This window comes from Amphiura filiformis, chromosome 14, assembly GCF_039555335.1.
Source record: "Amphiura filiformis chromosome 14, Afil_fr2py, whole genome shotgun sequence".
In the NCBI taxonomy this organism is placed as follows: Eukaryota; Metazoa; Echinodermata; class Ophiuroidea; order Amphilepidida; family Amphiuridae; genus Amphiura; species Amphiura filiformis.
In genome coordinates this window covers 40,130,372-40,154,278 of record NC_092641.1, presented here as the reverse complement: position 1 = coordinate 40,154,278, position 23,907 = coordinate 40,130,372, and the positions used below count along the sequence as shown (strand labels likewise).

The 23,907-nt window shown below is 36.5% G+C and overlaps 2 protein-coding genes across 2 annotated transcripts; both read left to right on the top strand.

Annotated features, from left to right (window-relative positions):
• The first annotated feature begins 4,528 nt into the window (after positions 1 to 4,528).
• LOC140170081 (uncharacterized) lies at positions 4,529 to 9,464 on the top strand. Its single transcript, XM_072193399.1, has 3 exons — positions 4,529 to 4,887; positions 7,104 to 7,609; positions 8,186 to 9,464. The coding sequence occupies exons 1-3, from the start codon at positions 4,830 to 4,832 to the stop codon at positions 8,837 to 8,839; spliced, it is 1,218 nt and encodes a 405-aa protein (XP_072049500.1). The 5' UTR covers positions 4,529 to 4,829; the 3' UTR covers positions 8,840 to 9,464.
• Positions 9,465 to 10,791: 1,327 nt separating this feature from the next.
• LOC140169412 (uncharacterized) lies at positions 10,792 to 20,577 on the top strand. The gene is made up of 4 exons (XM_072192671.1): positions 10,792 to 11,677; positions 15,841 to 15,974; positions 17,399 to 18,426; positions 20,542 to 20,577. Exons 2-4 carry the CDS (start codon positions 15,920 to 15,922, stop codon positions 20,575 to 20,577), a joined length of 1,119 nt encoding a protein of 372 aa, XP_072048772.1. The 5' UTR covers positions 10,792 to 11,677; positions 15,841 to 15,919.
• Positions 20,578 to 23,907: the final 3,330 nt, after the last annotated feature.

Here is a 23,907-nt window from a genome sequence, read left to right as displayed (position 1 = left end):
CCAGATGACCAATTCTATTCCTACTTCGTTCAATTTTAGCTTGGCCCAGTTCCCAGTTGTAGTTTATACACCAGGCACAACAAGAAACTCGTCAGTTATATTCATCCTTGCTGTTCAATAACTTGATAATTGTAAATTATTCTGAAATATACATGTTGTTAATTGGACTTTGCTTTCTGATTTGACACCCTGTTCGTGAAAAACGAACAAGAATTGACCAAGATATGTGCCTCCAAAGCCTCAAACCCCAAAATAAAAAGTTGAATTTTCAACGATTTTCAATGGGAACGCATCGTTGTATTGCACACAAGAACCACGGGCCAATCAATAAAGGCCACAGTGTAACAGGTACAATTGAATCGTAAAATTGCAACTTTTCATTTTGGGGTTTGAGAGTTTGGAGACGTTAATAATTTGACCTTTAACGGAAAACGCGCATGATGGAACTCCAACTGAATAAAAGAAATATGAGGTCAAAGGTTATACAGGGGTCAAAACTCAAAATTGCTCGATTTGGTTTAAAACCTTTTCCAAAATATTCTTCAGGTCACACTGATTCATAAAATATAAAGTTTGACCTACCAACGACCAATCAGTCTGGAATTATTAGCAAAAATAGTCAAAGGTTGATATTTGGGTTCAACATGGGTCAAATACAGAAAATGTAATGTTTTTCTTGTTATAATAATTCAGAAAATGAATAGTTTTTACTATGTGCGACATTTCGTTACCTTGGTAAAAGGGTAAAATACCTAAACTTCAATTGGACTCAATGGGCATAAACTTTTTGCTGTGTTACCATGGTAACGAAACATCGTATGTAGTGCAAACTATTTCGTTTCTGAATTATTATAACAGACACACATTTTGAGACCATTTTGATATAAAATTGGTCGAGCTATGAGTTTTAAAATATTGGACGAGACGTAGCCGTGTCCAATATTTTAAAACTCATAGCGAGACCAATAAATATCGGGCGTAAAGCATCCAATTTTATCAATATTATGTGTTGGATCCAATATGTTCACACACTTGGATTCATCAAAACATAATAATAATAATAATAATATAAAGACAAATTTAATATAGCGCCTAATGCAAATGCCTCTAGGTGCTTTACACAACCAGAAACAGATTAAAATATCTTAAGCTACAAACAAAGAAAATTTAAGGGCCTAACAAATGAGGACCTCATTCAGCATATGCTTTATGCGCAAAATGGGGTTATTTTTCTGTGTTTGACCCCCCATGGAGCTCAAATTTCGACATTTGACCGTTTTGCCAATAACTCCTGACTGATTAGTCGTAGATAGGTCAAACTACATGTTTTATGAATCCTTGTTACCTGATCAATATTTTGGAATAGGTTTTAACCAGAGAGTAATTTTGAGTTTTGGCCCCCGTGTAAACTTTGACCCCGGATTTCTCGGAATGCTCAGGGATGCCCATTTGGGCATCCGTTATTTTCTTAGTCTTTACACCTCAGATATCAATAATAACGCAACAAATGGTAGTCATACCTGACTTTACATTCACAAGCAAGTTCTATCCGACTAAAACAATTAATTGCTGTTCATCCACAACCTCCATATTAGTACTAGGGCACCCTAACCACTTGCTCGAGGAACCGAGTTTCAGATCTCTAGTGATCAGTAGCCTTTGTCCAAGGCTTGGGGCCTATAAGTCACAGAAAAACACAGGATATATTGTAGGTCTAAAAAAGGTCGAAATTTGAGCTCCATGGGGGTTAAACACAGATAAGCTGCCACATTTAAGGGGAGAGTGTGGCCTACTGGCTAGGGTACTTGCCTTTACTAGTCTAAGATTTCAATTCCCAGCGGTGGCGATTTGCTGGGATTTTGACTTGAAAAAAATGTCTTAAATTAATTGGCAACCTTTGTAGATTAAATTCAGACTTCCGCTCTCCCCATGGTTCATTTAGAATTGGGTAAATGAATCGATGAAAAGTACCCCGTCCTTCGGAGGGGACGTTAAGCCGTCGGTCCCGAATGCAGAGAACCATACCTGTACATGTATCTCGCAGCCAGTTTCGAAAAGTGTAGTGTGTTAACCCTAACTGTTCCCAATAGACCACAATGGAAATAAGCTTCAATGGAGGATTTCTTGGGTTATCCAGGGTTGTCAAAACTCGAAAAATCAAATAATAATTTAAAAAAGAACTCTATTCAATCATTGCTTTATATGTCACATACCCCTCATTTGTCAAATCACCAATAAATGTGCTGATAACGTAATATGGTAGTTTATTAAATGTTTTTCACTGTATACATGGCTAGCATATAATGGATCCCACTTGCACCTGGCACCACTATCCCTAGTTGGCCATCAACTTTATCAAACTAAAATATATCCTACAGGATAGAGCCTAGATAGCGTCTGTGCCTACACCCTGGGCATACCAAGTAAAATAGTGTCCTCACAAGTTACCAGGGATGATAATACCCAGTTACTTGTACCTTGATCTTATTTGCAGGACATTTTAACTTAATAATAATAGGCATAATAGGCCTAAATTCAAATCAATTTTTGATCAATTCTATCCAGGTAGTGAATGAGTCATTAATAATTAATGTTACTGTCCTAGTTTATATATTTGCGCACACTCAGATGATCTACTTTCTTTCGAATGGGATTTGGAAGCTAAAATAAATAATATACAGACGAAGCAAATTGTAAATGTAAACTTACACCAATCTGAACGATTTCTTATATCCATAATGAATAGACGAACGGGATTTCATTTTTGTTCGCCTAGTTCAGTCTAAACGCAGGACAACCGATTGTTATTGTTCTGCAAGGCTCACTCAGTCATTTAATAAGGCAATACAAACGATCGAATTTGGTATTCAAATGAACAAAATTTTGAGTTACACCTTTTCAGTGTAAAATTTTTTTCTCGGCCAAATGAAAAGCAATAATTTTCATTTTTTCAGTAAATGTCAGGAAAAACTGTAATGCTTGATACTGTATTTTTTTCAAATCTTAGTGTTAAACTTAGTCGTGAAATTCAGTCATTTAGTGTAAGATTTTCGATTTTGATAGGCTTCAACTCTGCCCGCGAGCCTTTTTTTGGATCAACCTTTTAGCTTTTCAAAGTAATACAGTTCGCTAAAGAAGGATTTTTCCCAACTTTCTAACGCACATCACCGTGAGCGATATATCATAGTTTTGTCAGAATTTCCGTTTTGATTCCATAATTTTTGACTACCAGCTGAGAAAATTTCAAATCCACGCGTGAAATACTAGCATTGTGGATCGATATCTCTGGGTGCCCGGCCTGGATACAGTTTTGCCAGAACTTCAATATAGCAAAGAAATTACCTAGTGTTTCGGTATAGTGCCTTTTGTTTGTGTTTGTTTGAAATTGCTTAAACCCACCGAAAGTCATAATGAAGCAGCCAAAACAATACAAGGTTAAACACGGAAGTTTATAACAACCTATTATAATGACCTAAAGGAAAAATCATTTATGGTAACAATGAGCCTTGCATTGTAAGTCATGGTTAAAATGTGTTGAGTACCCACCCCACCCCCATAGGCCTACATAATATTACATACCGGTACCTTATAATATTTATATAGCACGGCTATAGCTATACATTTAGAAAGTAGGTCCTATAGCGCTAAATTATGACAAATAGGCCTACACAAACCCGAACGCAAGTCTGAAGGGTGTAATGAAAATGCCAACCCGCGATGGGGGGGTCATTCAAAATTCACCTGGAGATAGGAGGGACAGAAAATTAAAATCCCCTCTAATAACACGCGAATTTTTCTAGGTTTGGACAGTGGATTTTCCCATGGACCTCATCCTAGGTAAATAAATAAACAAACAAACAAACAGACAAAATGGTTTTCATAATAATCATGGAATCCATAGCCCCTATAAATTGAAATTGCAGGCTATCACGGGAGCAAATTTCCAAAATCCACCTCATTTACCAGAATTGGGGATTTGGGCTACCAAATCGCTGGTCAGGCAATCCTGGTTTTCAATGGAAAAGGGACCTGGGTTGACAACAATTGAAATATCGATTATTTCTGCTGGTTGCTCTCGAGGTAAAGTACTAAGTTTGACATTTTCGTAGCATGAAGGGGAAAAGGGTAAAATAAAAACGGAAATTCTGACAAAACTATAATAATATACCCACACGATGTGCTTTACAGAGGTGGGAAATATCTTTCTTTAGCAAACTATATTAGTTTGAGACGCTAAAAAATGAATTCTGTAAAAAGCTCACGGGCGAACTAAAGGCCTATAAAAATCAAAAATATCACACTAAAAGACACAATTTGATGCTTAATTTTAACACCAGGATTTAAAAAAAATGTTCATCCAAGCACTATGTTTTGCTTTATATTTGACCGAGAAAATAAATTTCATAGCAAAAAGGTGTATCTCGGAATTGTGTTGATTTTAACATGTATCGATCGACTTTTAGCGCGACTAAGCAGAACAAAAGATCGGTTGTCCTGCGTTTAGACTGAGTTATTCAACAATACAGATCTATGTGCGGGGGATCAACAGGAAAGTCATGGTTCAAGGTCCGTTGACTTCAGAGCTAGCTGCAGTCACTGCCACTGAACATACAGACTTTATCTCAGTCTTCGTAAAGTCTACAGTGCGATTTAGTGCTATACAAAGTGACCACAGAACATAGCTTGCTGCACTCATAAAGACAACATCACCTGTATTATTCGTCTCAGCTGAAACCAGCATCGCATCGTCCAATACATTTTCTTAAGCAACGGTGATTTGACAAGCTCAAACCAGTTAATCTACAATCCCGGTCTACAATTAACAAAAAATGCCAGCTTTAATATTCGTTAGTCTTCTTTTGTTAACAGCTGCGGTAAAAGGAAAAGGTAAGCAACTAAAGCATGTAAGGGGAAGAAAAAAAGGCTACTAATGATAAGTACACCAGGGGTTGGAGAACATTCCCCCCTGGCTCCTAAACTCGTGACAGTATCAACCACAACGTGAAATACGGTATGCCTTATGATGAATTGATATAAAATACTCACATAAAGAAAGTTCGCACTTATGTAACTCGTCCTACACCAAAACCTAATATTGGCGCTAACAAAATTCTGCTCAATCAAATTGTAAATACGATCAGGATCAAGTGCGGACTTTCTTTATGTAAATTTAGCTTGTAATAAATGATTTGATTGACGGCATGTAAACTGATCACGGACTTCATTGTGGGATTTATTTTTAATGAATGGTAGGCCTACACACAATTATAATGTAGTTTTAGTAGCATTAGCAACTAAAGGGAAATAGTCGTGAGCCTCAGAGCCTTCTTCTACCAAAGAAAAGACAAAATGTACATAATAATAACATGATTGAGTAGTAATCTGCAAAGTAGTATAGAGCTAGCTATCCTCGTTCACAGTTTAATTAGATTGGCAACTTATTTGTGTGTATAGAAATAGCAATAACCTGGATCTTCATTGCCCCCATAACCCTGCATTATTACATATCCTTTGAACCCATGGGAGAGACATGTTCCTACACACATTAATCCATGTTTTAATATACAGCGTGAACTTCAGCAGTTCTTTGTACTGTACATCTGTAGGCCTACATACTACATGGGGTTTACCGTGCATTGGATTAAAGTTAATGCCCATTAAATGAGGGTCAGTAATTTGCTAGTATGCGCGATAAAAAGCACGAATTCATGCAAAATATCATACTTTGTTGGTATGAAAAATTGTTGTAGGTCTATTATACATGTATGTGATACTTGACGAGGAAGTCGGGAAATTAAACATTCTATGTGATTTCAGTTATATACGAAAATGGCTATCCATATATGGATCATTGAATCACAATGCAATAGTATAAAGAACACCCACGCCAATCATTCAATGTGAAATACAGATAAATAATTATTACCAAATACTTTACACAATACCAACCAAGTGTATCATAACCTAGAGCATAGAACCAGTGCCAATGGCGGTCCCGTGGGTGAAGTCACAACTTTTAAAAGGTGGTACTACATGTAGGTTAAATCCCATGGACCCCTTTTCTTTTAATTCCTCCTTTATTATGCGTTATGACGGCGAAACTATTAAAACGCTGTGAAAATTTGTATTATGTTCCTCTGCAGTGAGAATTGACACAAATCTCGCATGTGAAACGGCAAAACTATTGAAACCGTTTTTAACCTTATTAAATGTGTTATTTACCGTCTTTAAAGGGCTCTACATCCGCTATCTGTAGGTCCGATATTTGTCATAGAAGTAGTGATGCAACAGGATTTATTACCATAGCAAAATGTAAAAACAATTTTTGAATGTATTGCCCTGCACGAGACGTACGCATCGCACCATTGAATATAAAAGGATCGTAAATACAAAACGGAAGTGATGAATGCAGCCTGCTTTATATAGTGCCGGGCAATACATTACAAAACTGTTTTCACCTATCGCTATGGTAAGTGATCCTGTTGCATCGCGAATGGCGTGTCTCCTCTCAAGTTGAACGTCACGACATCTTCGATTTCGCAGTGGCAGTCTAATGGCGCGACAATCTAATCCCACGCGGTGTATACACACGCGTTGAAGGATTATTTATCCGTACGCTGGCGACGCAACCGCGTAAACGAACTGATTCCAATCTGCAACTGCGAAATCCAACATAGCTTTACTCTCAACTTGAGACGAGACAAACTTAGTCCTAAGTTTCGTTAGTCTAATAGTGGCTAATCCGAATTAAATACCCTAATCCTAACCTTACCTTTAACATCAACCTAACCTATCCCTTAACCAAAAACCTAATTCTAATACTAACTTTCGACTGGCGAACCATTTTTATTTGTCGTTCTGACGAACTTTTTTTAAGACTAACAAATCTTATATTCGGACTAGCGAACATTAAATATGATTATCGAATCTTTGGACTAGCGGTCTCATCCCTTTAACCTCATCTTTGTTTTCAAAGTGACAAGTAATGGTATGCTAGCTATATGACCTTTCCGTTCTATCAGTTAACATGTTTTACAGAAAAAAGATCTTTAAGAAGATTGTTCAAAGATGAATTCACTCTTTTCATTTACCTTTGTTAATAGATGTTTCCGAGGAATCGAGAACACTTGTATTAACGGTGGCTACCAATGCAGACGCAATGGCTATGTCTTCGGACCAATTCCTGGGTGCAACAAATTGTACGCTTACAATTTCCAACAACTCGCTCTCCGAACTTAAACTTCTAATGGCACTCTCGCCAGCAATTATATACATGAAGTTACATTTCACCGATTTAGAATTTGAGTCTGAAACCGCCTATCTGAATGAAACCCGAAATATTCTGGATCCATTCACCTGGATTTGGGCAAGGAAGGGAAAAGGTTATCTTCTAAGAGGTTTTTTTGATAACTACTTGGTCTCCTCCTTCGGAATCCTGAAATCTGGTGTCCATGACACAAGCATTCGCATTAATACAATGGAGTGTCCAAATTTCATGAATGTTTCCGACTCAACAAAACTCTTAATATTGGCTAACCTTTTGACGCTTTCTAGTAACGGAGCATGCGGAAATTTGAATGCAAAACGTGAGACATGTAACGAGTTTCAGGTTTGTCAATCTTTCATGTCTGATCGCCGTTTCTCAGGTGTAACAGATGTAACAGTACTCTTCTATTCACTTCATTACGTACTGCTAAGATCCATTTATAACAAATGCTGGTCCGTAACAAACAATGGACTGGTTGAAACTATACAAGAAAAAAACAAAATGGATAATGCTTACTATTATATTATTAATACCATAACGCAGATAATGGTTCTCATGTACTTTCCCCTCATAATTTTAGAGTTGATAATGCAGAAAAAAACACCAATACATATTTCAAATTCCCAAGTATGGATAGGACCAAATGATAGTGTACCGGTTGGGCTGAAATATTGCCTATTTTCTTGGAATGGTGGTTCCCGATTGGTGTCTTCTCTAAGATTTCTATTAATCTTCCTTTTCATAAACCTGGTTAGTTTCATAGATTTAATTGTAATGTATTTTACTGATGAAACATACCGCGTTAAACGTGCCTCTGTATTTCGATATATGATTAGTTTTAACACTCACTTGATATTTCTCGTGCTGTTTTGTCTTTGCTCCTTTGTCTTTATAACGGTTGTTTTCTTTTTAATTCAGAACAAACACGGATATCTAAAAACTGCAGTAAAATATGCTATAAATATACATAGTACATATTTTGTACCGAGTATGAGAGGCTCCGCAAACATGAATCTGCCATCGCACTTATCCTGGGACATCGAAGTTCGGAATTACATGAAACATTGCATCCGGGTACCGTTTAATAAGCGATATACATTCGACTTTGTAAATGTCATATCCCCTTTCCCAGCCTCGATAAACTACGCTCTTTCTTTACTTTACACAATGTATGTTTTATTTCTTTGTTTTCCATTTGTCGTCATTAATGTCATTCTACTTTTTGTTGTACGTTTTTCTTGTATTCAAGTTGGCTTCAAAACTGGTACACGTATCTTTTGCTTAATCGTATTTTGTGTAATAGGGCTCTTCGTTGAATATAAATTGTCATGTGGTAATATTACCGTGACGTATTTTATTATCTACACATGGGCAGGCTTAGTGCTCAATTTTGAACAACTTGACCTCGCAATTCTGTTAATTATTGCAATGTGTGGATATACAATCTCAGAAGCTAACAATTTTTACAATATATATTTCAACCTTTCTCAGAATATCATCAACGAAACTAGAAAAATTGATAAATCAAGGGGGAAAGGCCAAGCCTTCCTCATCATCAATGATCAGTTCTGAATTATTTTGGTACGTCGTCAACAATTGCCAGCCTTTAGGGTATCAAGTGGTAGTGGGGTTGTGCACTGTCCAATTTAAAGGCGCTTTTCTTTGGCTTGGTTACTCGATGCTCAATTTAGCCCATGCCACCGAGCAACTTGCAGATACATCTAAGCTCGTGTACACATTATCCATACCGCTGGTGATTCCCCTTCTTCAAAGCATACTCAGTTCCGAGTCAGATCGAAGAACGATTGAATATGACTTAAAGTCTCGAGTACATAATGCAGTGTTGGAATTCAGTGAGGAAAATAACAATCAAAGATTGACAAAGGAACCAGAAGAACTATAATATTAAGGAGACGTATAAAAGGGAGGTCCATCCCAGAAAAAAAAACCTTTTTCCTGCCAATACCACTTTGATTAATGTTACTTTGGATGAAAGAAATAAAACAAAAGTCTCTGTCCACCTCATTTTCCACCTTAAATCCAAGATGACGGCTAAAATCCCGAAATTCCATAAAATCCTTAATAGCTCATGCTTATAGTCTTATAATGTTATGGAACTATTTTATTTTACGTTCAAATTATATACAGAACTTTAATAAAACCATCTAATGAACAATTAACGCTAGACATGCTGTTCTTATGGTGCATCATTTCCTTTAATGAGCGTTTATGGCGTTTCGACAGTATTTTTTGTGGGACATGAGAGCATCTCAGACGTATCGAATTGCATTCTGAATACGAAGCATGTCTTTCTGATATCAAATAATTTTCATTTTTGAAATTCACGATATAATACAAATTTTATGACAAATTATTAAAATTTGATATTTTTCACATTTTGAAATTATAACAGTCCTCGAAGTAAATTGTATAAATCTAATGATATATTCTTAAAGTGTATGTAGCTGTGAGGAAAAGCCGACGATCAATTGAAAATTTTGACCTTTTATATTGAAGATAGGGATTTTTTTCCCAAAAAGACCTATTTTTTTGTTGGTGTTTTGGGAAATATCTTCAATACGAAAGGTCAAAATTGTCAATTGATCGTCGGCTTTTCATCCCACCTACATACGCTCTAAGTATAAATCATCAGATTTATAAAGTTTACTTCAAGTACTGTTAAATATCAAAAATATCAATGTTTAATGATTTGCTATAAAATGTGTATTACATTGCGAATTTCAAAAATCAAAATTATTTGATATCAGAAGGACATTCTTCGTATTCAGAATGCAATTCGATATGTCTGATGTGCTCTAATGTCCCACAATAAATACTGTCCAAACGTTCATACCCCTTCCTTAACACGCACCTATTCTATAATTATTGTAAATTACTTTGTAGTTTACCATGGACGAAAAAGATAACAGACCGCGTACAAGCAGTCAAAGTCTCATCAGCATCACCCGATAATCTTTTTCTGTCGTTTTGTGGTAATTTCTATTCTGTAAACCGTCACACTCATAACCCAACTGCCTAAGTCATTATTACATGTTTCTCACATATTTACATATTTTTAATTTAGCCCAATAATATGACGTTTTACTTTTATTTTATGATAAAAAGTAGTTTGAAAATTTCACATTTTTACACGTGCATACCCCTTGTAAAGATGCCAACACAATTTCAGATAAATAGCCACATCAGAGTTCAACTTTTCTTAAAAACGAATACAATTCTATATGTCATCAAACAACCGTATTGGCTACACCAGGCCATGGCTTCTAATCTCAACTATTAAATGAAGCGGATGTATCATTCTTAAGTAATTGAGAAATAATCACTTGACCTTAATTAATAGTTTCAAAAAGCTTAAGTACACAAATGTAAAGATTGCTTCAAATAATTTTATAAACGAAACACACAGGACGTTAGTTTGATAATATCTACATTTATCTGTTTAGCATAGTTTCAGTTTTGATAGAAATTTGATGAATCATAATAAGAATGGAATAATGGTACAGTCTCGAAGTAAGAAATGTGTAACAACTTTGTATTCTACGAGTGGATATTCATACGTAGCAGTAGATTACATTAATAACATTGATCCTAACTTCAATTTTATGCGGGAGTTCAAATTTACCCTTCCTTGACACTTTGGTTTGTCGCCAACCTTGGAACTCTCAAAGTCATGGTTTATAGAAACCTACTCACACAGAGCAATATTTGAACTTTTCCTCTCATCATCCACTTAAGCACAAGCTCATTGTCGTTAGTACGCTACTCTACCGCGTGGAAACTGTCGTCACAGCCCGACAGATAAAGCAGAGGATATAGCGCATGTAAAGTACGCGCTAAGGAACTGCTGTTACAAATACTGGACTTTCCTTCGCGGTCACCCCAAAGAAAACGATCTTCTCAGAACCAAGAATCGGAAACAGCCATAGAAGGCGTTTCTGAAAAGTTAAGCAGAGCGTTCAAGACTGCGGGAGTATCCACCACCTTCAAACCACAAAATACACTTCGGAGTGCGCTTGTAGCCCATAAAGAAAAGACAGAACCCATTAAACAGTCTGGGATTGTATAAAATCGCCGGCGCTGATGGTGACGCTTGTTACATCGGTGAATCTGCCAGGAAGCTTGAGAAAAGGCTTAGTGAACACAAGTCTACCTCTGGCAGTTCCGAATCAGCGGTCAGAGAACATGTAGTGAGATCAAAAGGTCACTAGATTGATTGAGATAACGTCAAGGTGCTCCAACCTGGGGATCGAACGGAAGTTCTTGAAGCCATACACATAAGGACTCAATTACATGACGTCATCAGCGAGAGATATTCCAATTGTTGATAAGATACCATCATAGCATCGCCATATCTTGAAGACACTAGTTGAGTTAGTGAATATGTTCCAGGTGAGCAAACAAATCGTGTAGTGGTGAAGTTAAATCTTTAATGTAGTTTTTGACATACGTTTAAATCAAAAATGCTATTTTACCATTTGATTCATTAGATAAAATATACCCATTTTAACCCAAAAAAATTCAAAATGTTGATTTATTTTTTAATATTTTATATTTCGACCCAAAATTCACCGAATGAGCACAGTACATAATATTGGTTTCAAATCTCTCATCGAAAGACCGCTAGATTTTAATCGTTGTCCGCACACCGACTAGCGCAAAGGCGATTATGGCAATACCTTTGACATCATACTGACTTTAGTGTAGGTTAGCACACTTTTTTGCTGACTTCCGAACAACTCTTCACAACGCTTGCACTGGAAGGTTAAATACAAGTCAACTGTGTTGATCTAGAGAATATACAACATTGTCTGTAAGTTGTCTCAGCTATTAAAGCACATCATCGAATATCATGGTGTAGAATAGTCATTCAGTAAATGAAGAGCTCTGCTGCAAAAGCCCTTCCATCCACTTTTGGCTGAAATTGAGTTATTGGCATGAAATTATAGTGTGGGTAGAAATGCACATTTTGGTGGTTGTTTGACCTTTATACCATATTCCCTTCCGGAGATATCGTATATTTTCCGTTTGGGAAATCTTGGGGAATTTCCGGAAATCTGAACTTAAAATTAATATAAAATTTTGGGAAAATACGTTTTTGATGTATAATAGTAGCCTTGAATGTTTTTTAACTATTAAAACCAAAAGGAACTGTTTTGGGGTCAGTATGTTTGAAAACAAATTATTGTAATTAACGAAAGCTGTAGCTCCTGAAATGCTCAAAAATGTCATTTTGCCGGATATAATTAAAAAAGTAAATGAGATATTGCATTTTTTCTTTTCGATTTTGAAAGCATAGTCAAGTTACATAAAGTAGTGCACACAAATGGGCTCATATTTGATTGCAAAGGTGGTTTCTAGAAAAGGGGTAAATTTATTTTGTTTCAAAAGCCCTTACAGTACGAGAGCAACTTAGCTCACTTCCGGTAATTTTTACCGGCGTGACCTCTGCTGTTACGTAACGCAATGTTGAAAATCAGGTGGCAAATACGGTTTTTTAGAAAACATCAAAACAATGGAATACACGAGTCGTTTCTCCCTTCATTTCCATATTGAGCCCATAGATAAGATATGAAACATGAGTATAAGGCAAAGAATAACGTGTAAAAGTTGAATTATGTGGAAAAAATGAATGCTTTTGGTGCGCGAAGTAGCCTAAAAATGAGAAAAAATGCATGTCACGATCACTAAAATGGTTATATCTGCAGCTTTGAGAAAACGCCGGTCTAATGCTTTTCTGTTGTGATAGACATTAATTAACCACAGCTTGTATTAAAATTTCAGCGAAAATGAGCGGTGGAACAACCTAGTCGTAGGTTGAAAAGTTGCGTTCTTTGAGTCCTCGTGCCGGAAGCGCACGTTGCAAGTGTCACGATGCTTCACGAAATGGATCCCAGCCGGTGCTGTCTATTATACATGTTATATTGATTAATATAGCAATTAAAAACGTCTATTGTTATATATTTTATAAATGCAAAATACTCTATTGTGTAACAAAATATTGTAGTCGTCAAAGAACGTTGAACGAGAAATAAGATAGCAAAAGAATACCCTTTGCCCGAACAAGTTGCGATGGCTTAGTAGACAGAGCGAAGGTGTGCAGTGCCGAAGGTTGAGAGTTCGATTCCCATGTTATCTTATCGATGATGTGGAATTTTTCAGTTCGTTTTTCTTTTATTTTTCCTCTCCATTTTGTCTTTAATAATATAGGCCTAATGAATGTCGGCTTGAAGGCCCACTTTTTTCATGATTTATTTCTTGTTCATGTTTAAGCCTAATCCTACATTCGAGTTCATATCTTTAAAAAAAAAAGCATTTAAGTTCAGTAGCTTTCAATATGATATAATCAAATAAAGCATGTCAAACTTAAGTAATTTTTAAAAGTTCAAGAATATATATAGGCCTAGGCCTAGCAAATAAAGGAACGTCAACACAGATTTTCACGATTTTTTAATTGGACTAGACCCCTCCCATATCGGCAACATATTTTATGAGCTTTTATGCATACATATCAAATCATGAGATGCACGAATTTCAAACCTAATATTTTGGCATATTTGTAATTTTTACACAATGTTCAACTTACACCTCGGATTACACCTAATATAATTGGAATCAGCCAAGTTCGTCGTCTAGACAAATCCCCCATAGAACACCACAGTTAAGCGGTCAAGACATCTCCCTACTTCTGCTTCAAATGTAACGTGAAACCATTCCTGACAGTTATTTACTAATATTATAAATATTGTTATAATTTTTGGAATAACAAAACTTCAAATTTGCCCGAAATCGTATATTATGGCTTTAATAAAAATATGAAAACTAGGATTTAAAAATATGAGTTAAAATCAAATCAAAAATCAAAGAGAGGTGCTTGCGGGGTTCGAACCAAGATCGAACTTCCAAATACATGTATTTACCACTAAGCCATACCAGAGATATGATTAATTCGGTGACAATAATAGCAATGTTATTCCCACTCAGTGCCTCACTCGTACATTCTATTTCTGGAATGAATTAACACCGTCCAAATAATGTAACACAAACCTTTATGCTGACTTTTAAAATTGTTTGAACGTTGGGAGTATTATTTTCAAGTTAAATAACCAACAATGGACAATTGACAATGAAAGTTTCTTTGCAGGAAAAACATCGGCCGTACAATATATGGCGTGACAGTAGTCACGCACAAAGATAAACATTTCAACATGTTCAATATACGACTACGAATATACCCCAACCAAAATTCACGAAATTTTCAGGCAAGCTAACTTAAGTTATTCTATAACATGACACCCATTTTTGATTCCGGCGCTTTTTCTTGCTTGATGATATGAACATTTTTGTGTTCGTGACATGCAATTTTCTCATTTTCCGAGCTACTTTGGACATGTTCAAGCTTCTTTTTTTCCATTTAATTCAACTTTTACACGTTATTTGTTGCTTTACACAAATGTTTGATGTCTTATCTGTGGTCAGGTCAGGGTACATGAATGATGCAATATACGACCCGTGTCTTCCATTTCTGGAGCTATTTTGATAAAAAGCGTTTGCCGGCTAAAATTTCAACATTGTGTTACGTAACCCGTGTTCACCAACCCGTATAAATTTTCTGTCGAACAAAAGAGGTCACGAAGTTGCTGTCGTACTGCTTACATCCACAAAAGGCGCGATATAAAAGAAATAATAAAAAATAGGAAGGCTTGAAAATGGTATCAAACCTATTTTTTTAGTTTCTATTTATCAACACTTTAACCGAACCCAAATTGAAACAAATCGACAAGTAATACTTGAACAATTAAAACAGCTTGTTTAAAAGGGCTTTTGCAACAAAGCTCTTCAAATATATTCAACTCAAATACTGGAAATAAATTTGTAACTCACATGTTACAGTTGCTTCCGGTACTTCCAGGCTTCATCAGGTATCTGATTGGTCACGTGACAAACTACGGCGAAAAAATTTGCAAAGAATGGTGCCAGGCAAAAGATAGTTAAAAGAGGGGACAATTTTTTTTGATAATGGCTGGCTCCTCCAATGTCTCCCAAATGGCTTCCCTGGTACGTCCCTTTTCTTCTTTGTCGAGGATCACACCTTTCTCTGGCTTGAAGAAATGTTTGGATGTTTTGCAGTCATTGAAACACTGTAGAGTTCTGAGACAAACAGGGCAATCTGATTTATAGTATGACCTGTGCGGCTATTGAAATAGTAGTGAAACCTACGTAAGAGAGACAGTCCCTAGGTGCTAGGTTAAACCAGCACCGTAGACATAACGCCGGTGAAGCTCAGAACTATGCAATCACTGCAAAAGATCCAAACGGAGCGTCCAGGGAAGCTTATTTGGAGAGAGTGCGGGAGATATGAGCCATGAAAGAAAAGATGGACTCCGGTTTCAACTGTCATATGCCCGGGAAAAATCTTTGCAAAATCTTCCCCGTCGTTGGTCACGTGACCAATCACATGCCAGATGAAATATCGTGGTACCGGACGGAACTGTAGCATGTAAGTTGCGAACATATTTTGAGTTTTCGATTTAACTTTATCTATACATGTGCAGCATCGAATCTTGCCACATCTTTTTTGAGGCAACGTGGACCTGACAAGTGCGGAACTAGTTCATCGTTAACCAACCAAAGATGTCAGGTTTTTTCTGTAGTCTTCTCTTGTTAACAACTGTGGTGGCTGAAAAGGGTAAGTGTATACAGGGAAAATATTAAGGCTAATATTAGTATAGGCATACTTACCGGGATTAGGGAGAAACTTATCCTATTTAATTAAATCAACAACAATGTACAACGTATAGTTTAATGCACTTTGAATACGAAGAAGTACTCAAATTAAAGATGTTAAAATGAAAAGCGCTAGTTGAAAGAATATATAATCAAGAATAATGGACCAATGGGATGGGCATCCGAAATGACGTAACCAAACCTGTATTGACGAACACGCATGCGTTAAAAATGATGTAGCCTAGGTCGAACAATAGCGTGACGTAGTTCCCGACATTGTCCCTATGAACTCTCACCCTCCTGATATAATGCGCATTTGGGTTTTATTTCCCCGCGTTTATGAGTGATACACACAGCTAACGATATTTTAATAGTCACTACGCTGGAGTGTGACAATTATGAAAAATAAGTTAGCTGCCAGAGCCTTCTAGACGACCTAGAGCCAGGGGCTGTCGACGACGTCTCACGGACCAGATCCGGCCAATATTACACGACACCCGAACTCAAATATAATAATTTATATGTGAAAAAAAACTTACAACATTCCCTAGTTTCAAGTTCTGAGTTTTAGTTTCTCTTTTGTTCAGAAATCTAAAAGCAGGGGATTAAAACAGGAGCAGATCTTGTCTGCAATCATAACACCTAAAGCTGAATTTATACTATATCGCTGAGAGACAGCGATTGATTTTTAGCCAATGAAGTAGAGCGCTTTTTGTTGTGTTGGGAAACACGCCACTACCTCATTGGTCAAATACTAATCGCCTTTCGCTCATCAATAGATTAATAATTATGATGTATCCTGCGCACAAGTATAATTCTAACCCTAATCCTAACCTACCCTAACCCAAACCTAACCCTAACCAAAATCCTAACCCTAAAAATGGTGTGCGCAGGGTAAACCAGAACTATATTGAAAACGCAGGGTGTGCAGGGTAAACCAGAATTGTACCTAAAATATGGCGTGAGGGAACCTAGAAAAAGAAATCCCTGGACCCTCGACTTGGATACCCTACCTATTAGTGGCGTATTATCTCTACGTTTTATACCTATTCATGTATGTGAGAAGAAAACATGATACCACTTTTATGAAAGAAAGACTTTAATCTGTATGCGCGGGACATGTGTTGCACAGCATGCGTTCACAAGGGGTGGCGGAGTATTTTCATACACAAACGTGACAGGAAAGAATATGGCATGCGCGAAAAGTCACCATGATAATATAAATATCAGATGTAGAAGTCATTGTTCACTGGTATACTATGACCATTCTTTTTTATAATCATGTTAGGGCAACACTTAACAATAAAACGTCATCAATCAAAAGACGAATTCGTTTATAAAACTTTTACAAATAATTCCATCTTTTTATTTATCTTTTTACTACAGGTGTAGATGTTACCAAGGAATCAAGTATATTTGTAGCAACTATGACTACACCTGTACCTGAGGATACAGTTATAACTACCACCAAAGACTCACCAAATATGTCCGTGGACCAATTTCTCAGTACAACGAATTGTACGCTTACAATTTCTAACGATTCTCTCTCCAAACTTGAACTTTTAATGACTCTCTCGCCAGCTCTTATATACATGAAGTTAAATTTCATTGATTTAGAATTTGAGTCTGAAACCGCATATCTGAATGAAACCCCAAACATTCTGGATCCATTCACGTGGATTTGGGCTAGCAAGGGAAAAGGTTATCTTTTACGCGGTTTTTACGATAACTACTTGGTTGCTTCTTTCGGAATCTTGAGATCAGATGTTCATGATACAAGCATTCAAGTTAATACAACAAAGTGTTCAAATTTCATGAATGTTTCCGACTCGGCAAAACTCGTAACATTGGCAAACCTTTTAACGCTTTATGGTAATAGAGCATGCACAAGTTCAAATGAAAAAGGTGAAACGTGCAAGGATTATCAAGTTTGTCAATCTTTCATATCTGACCGTTTCTTAGATGTAACCGTACTTTTTTACTCACTTCATTATGTACTACTAAGATCCACTTATAACAAATGCTGGTCAGTAACAAACAATGAACTGGTTGAAACTATACAAGAAAAAATCATTATAGATAATGCTTTCTACTTGACGGTCAATACCCTAACGCAGATTCTGGTTCTTATGTATTTTCCCCTTATTATTCTAGAGGTAATAGAGCCAGAAAAAGCACCAATTCGTATTTCAAATACTCAAGTATGGATAGGACCAAATAATGATCTACCGGTTGGGTTTAAGTATTGGCTGTTTTCTTGGAATGGTGGCAAGGATGGTTCCAGAATTGTATCTTCTCTACGGTTTCTATTAACTTTCCTTTTTATAAACCTGGTTATTTTCCTAGATTTGATCTTAATGCAATTCACTGATGACACATACCACGTAAAACGTGCATCTGTCTTTCGGTATATGGTTAGTTTTAGCACGCATTTGACATTTCTTGTTCTTTTTTGCTTTTGCATCCTTCTCTTTATTGGGATAATTTTATTTTTGCTTTGGAACAAATATGAACATCTGGAATATGCAGTGAAATATGCTATAAAGATGCACAGTACATATTTTGTACCGAGTATAAAAGGTTCCAGAGACATGAATCTACAATCACACATATCTTGGGACATCGAAGTTCGGAATTATATGAGGCGCTGTATCCGGGTACCGTTTAACAAGCGGTATACATTCGATTTTGTAAACGACATCTCCCCCTTCCCTGCCTGGATAAACTTCCCTTTTCTGTAATGTACACAATATATGTTTTATTTGTTTGTTTACCATTTATTGTCATACATGTAACCTCACTCTGCGTTTTACGGTATCTTTTTATTCAAAGTGGGTACAAAAATGGTAAACAAATCATATTGTTAACCCTAATATTTGTCATAGCGTTCTTGGTTGAATATAAAATATCAACGGGCAATATTGTTATGACAGATTTTATAATTTTTACATGGGCAGGCTTGGTGCTCAATTTTGAACAACTTGACCTCGGAATTCTGTTAATAATCGCAATGTGTGGATATGTAATATCAGAAATCAACAACTTTTATTGTAGATTTTACAACCTTACTGTGATAACCATTAATGAAGCTGGGCAAATCGATAAATCAAGAGGAAACGGCAAGCCTTCCTCATCATCAATGATTAGTTCTGAATTATTTTGGTACGTCGTCAATAATTGCCAGCCTGTAGGGTTTCAGGTGGTAGTGAGTTTATGCACTGTTCTTTTTAAAGGTTCGTATCTTTGGCTAGCTTATTTGATGCTACATTTAGCCGATGTTACCGAGCAGGTTACGGATACATCTAAGCTCGTGTACACATTAACCATACCGCTAGTGATTCCCCTTCTTCAAAGTATAGTCAGTTCAGAATCAGGTAGAACAATGAGCGCAGATGAATTAAAATCTCGGGTACACAGTGCAGTGTTGGAATTCAATATTCAAAATAGCAATCACAGATTGACAAAAGAACCAGATGACCTGCAAAATGAAGAAGAAGACTCACAGGAAATGCCAGTAGTAATCGCAATAATCTAAATAATTTTACCACCTTGAACCTTCGATTTAAAGGATAAAAAGAGGGAAATTCGTACGGTAAATAAGGAGTTCATACAAAAAGTAGCGTTAGCAATTGTATCTGTATATTTCAACAACGATGTCATTTTGTAGGAGTTCACGAGGTATAATAAGATTGCTGCCCTGTTCTTGTAAATTGAAGCTGGATTGAAAATAGATTTCTTTGCTCCAGATCGGATACATATATTTTCTAAACACGAAATAAAACAAAATTGCCGGGCCGACTTTACGGCTGATTCGTAGTGTACGGTCTCATATATAAAACGCACTAAACACAGCATTTCTAATAATCACTGTTGTATTAACATAAGGCTGTATAAGCTTAGGATGATTAACAATTTAGTGTGGGTGAACGTTTTACGATATTCGATATATTAAACACATAAAAAACAAAAAAAAAAAAAAAAAAAACAGTTTCCACTACTTTGTGGGGTCATATCTTAAAACAATACGAACGTTTGAAAAAGTTCGATACCTGCGGTATGATACCAAACTTGTGTAACAAATAGATCACCCGTGGTTCGCGATTGTAAATGCATAGAGATCTCATTGTTGGCAAGTTTTAAATGAAATCTATACTGTGACCATTGGAGAATTAAGTTGCTGAAGACATCAGGGGACTAAGCCCCCAGTCCCCCCCCCCCCCAAGTATTTAAGTCCCCAGTCCCCTCCCCGTAAAAAAGGTCCCCCGTACAGCTACACATTCAATAAAAATGACTACTGTGGAATATTCTACCCCGCAGGACTAGACAGTAAACTAAGGTAAACTAATTCCATTGTAGGGCTACACTGACAGTCTACACGGTAAAACAAATTTGCCCAGTAGGACTAACTCCCCCTCCCCTCGTTGTAGGACTACATAATGAAAAAGAAAAAAAAAACTTTAGGACTTCATTGTAAAATATGTCTCCCAGTAGGACTATATTAAATAACATTACATTTCCATCTGTTGTAGGACTACACAATACAACAGGAGGAGAAAGTGCAGTAAAAAAGTAAAAAAAGAAAATTCCTTCCACCATTTGACGGTAACACATGTCTCCAGGTAGGACTACATTAAATAAAACCAGCCCCTGTAGTACTTCTTTTGAATATTTTTTGGTGATCCTAATTACCTTTGAGCACTTCCTTTTTCGTTTGTCTATGTATTCAACAATACGTATCTATGTGTGATTAAAGGCCTATTGAGCGATTTGCACATTCAAAACATCGTAAACATCATCAATATTCAGTTAGTAGCATAGATTTTACAGTAAACTGCAATGTCTCTACTTAAGTAGAGAAATCGGCTACATGTATTTGTATGGTGATAAACTTTGTCAATACTGCTGTTTCTCTCGTTGTTTGCCAAATTTTTCATTTCAAAAATACATTTTTGATTTAAATCACTTTTAAGCAATTACACAATTCTAATTTTAACCGGGGTGTAACTGGAAATGTGGCCTCGTAAATTTTGAAGGCCTCCTAATGGAACAGGACTTTAACGGAACACGTCATCATAAATTCATGGCTCGTTGACTTCCGCGCTGCACTTACTCCTACTCGACATATGTGTACGCAACTTTCCTGGGTAAATCAGTCAGCTCCGTAACTTCTACAGTATTCTAGTTACATACAACGTCAACTGTGAGCCAGTCAACAAGAAGACAACATCACTATATAATTTGTCTCAACTGAACACAACGGCGAATTTTCCATAACTTTGTCAGAAATCGTCAGAAAACCAAAAGATGTCAGTTTTATTTGTTAGTCTTCTCTTGTTAACAGCTGGGGTTGCTGGAAAAGGTAAGCATATAAGGGAAAGTAAGGAAGACTATTAGGCACACGAATCGGGCCGGGGGGGGCTTGTCCCTTTGGCTCACAAAATCGAGACAGTATCAGCCACAATTTATCAGTGTAATTTATGCTGTGTTGATATATCTTAAACAATTTAAGACTATAACTTTAATATTGAGTGAGTTGGTGCAACATTAAAAGGAAATAATAGCTGATTGAAGATATACTGTATGATACCGTATGCTTATTTTTTTCCTTCCATTATCATATGGGTACTGAACACAGCTGAGGCTTTAGTAACCACTGCACTGGCTAGTGGCTGCTATGAACAGTGGCGTAGCTAGAGGTTGTGGCGCTCAGGTCTAAGGATACATAATGGCTCCCTTTCCCCATTCTTGAATAATTGCGCGACAAATGGACCTAACACTATTACTTTTGTTTATAATGAAGTTGAATTTGTTTTAAAATGATCTTTCAAATAATTTTGTGCTGAAATGCGCGCCTAGCACGCGAAAATTTTTACTTTATCACTTCGAGGGGCGTAGAATCGATGCTAAATTGGTCGATTTGGCGCCCCTAAGGGTGGCGCCAAGGCCATCCCCCGTCACTACGCCACTGACTATGAACAAAGAGCCTTCTTCAAACTAAAGAAAAGTTTCATAACGATTACTGTAGGATGCATGTTCTCTTTGCTTTCATCATTCTTCAGAAAACATATAAGACCTTTTCTAAAACATATTAAACCTTTTCAAAAACATATTCAACCTTTTTAAAGACATACTAAACCTTTTCAAAGACATAACGTCCTAAAATAGCCACCTTAAATCATGGATCCGGTTATTTGCTACACAAAATACAAAGCAGTCCGGGAAGTAAACCAAACATTCCATTTCCATTACTCCGGTGTGTATTTACATGGATCATTGCACTACAATGGATCATTTGGGTAATTGACCATGCTAAACATTGAATGGAAAATGCGGATATTTTGATGAATATATATTTCATTGCAATGTTTTTCAACATTTTTTGTGCAAGGAAAACTGTTCAGCATGTGAATGGAAAATACTGATATTTTGTTGTATATAGGCTACAAATTTAAACCATTGCCAATTTATATACAATTTATATGCATACTTTTCTTGACTTAGGGAAGCATAAGAAGAAATGTTATCGTTCTGTTCATGTTTTTAATTTGAATTTGAATTTGAATTGAATACGTGGCTTTAGGAGCCTTAAGGACTCTCATCAGCCAGTATATTGTAGAGGGAGTTTGCATTAGCTTAGCCATTGGGGGGTGCGGGGGTGCGGGGGGGGTGCAGGGGGGTGCAGGGGCAGACTGTCATTTGCCCCTAAAATTGGGACGGAGAAGCAAAAAAATGGGGACGAAAAAAGGTGAGAAAAGAGAGAAAAGAAGGGGAATGAGAGGGAGAAAGAGAAGAGGAAGGAGAGGGAGAAAGAGAAGGGAAAGGGGATGGAGAGTGGAAAATATGGACGATACTGACGTTTACCCCCCCACCGACTGACAATGCTGGCTACGCGCATGGGAGGTTGTTTTTTAAAATGAACATCCACAGGAAACTAATGGTTATAGCGCGAAATAGACTAAGTTAATAACAGAACTTGATGATATAATTAATTAACAATAATATTACATAATAGGCATTTATTGAGCGCCCCACAAAGAACGGAGAGCTTTACCGCCAGAGGTGGTAGTCGAAAGCGAGACCCTTTGGTTATGAAACATTCAGCTACACCAACCACTGATAAGTTGTCACATGATTGTAATGATTTATAAACATGGCTAAATAAATCAATACTGCTGTATCGAACAATACAGCTATATAGTAAGATGTCAAATCCTAAGTATCGTAGAATGTTATTAAATAATAACTATGAATAAAGTACATAATAAGTTTTACAAAGTAAATAAGTGAATAAATAAATAAATAAATAAATAAATAAATAAATAAATAAATAAAGAAAAAGAAAGAAAGAAAGAAAGAAAGAAAGAAAGAAAGAAAGAAAGAAAGAAAGAAAGAAAGAAAGAAAGAAAGAAAGAAAGAAAGAAAGAAAGAAAGAAAGAAAGAAAGAAAGAAAGAAAGAAAGAAAGAAAGAAAGAAAGAAAGAAAGAAAGAAAGAAAGAAAGAAAGAAAGAAAGAAAGAAAGAAAGAAAGAAAGAAATAAAGAAAGAAATAAATAAACCCAGACTATCTAGACCGCCCATCCCTATAACCACGGCGGTAGATGAAGCTACGTATCCATGGTGATTACGTGGCGAGGAGAAATAGCAGCCCCTCAACGCCTGCACCATTTAATTTGAATAAATCACGTGACGATTCAAGAACATGTAGTTTAGGTCTAGACGTACAATAGGCGCCATTTTACAGTAAGACTAGAGTTCATAAGGCAAACGTTAACGTTTTAGTAGATTAGGTCAGCCAGGCTCTGTCTCTAATTATTATTCACGGGTTGTAATACCGGTATGTAAAAACATTGATTTTGTCAAAATGTTCCCGATTTCCAATTACTAAATAATAAGTAG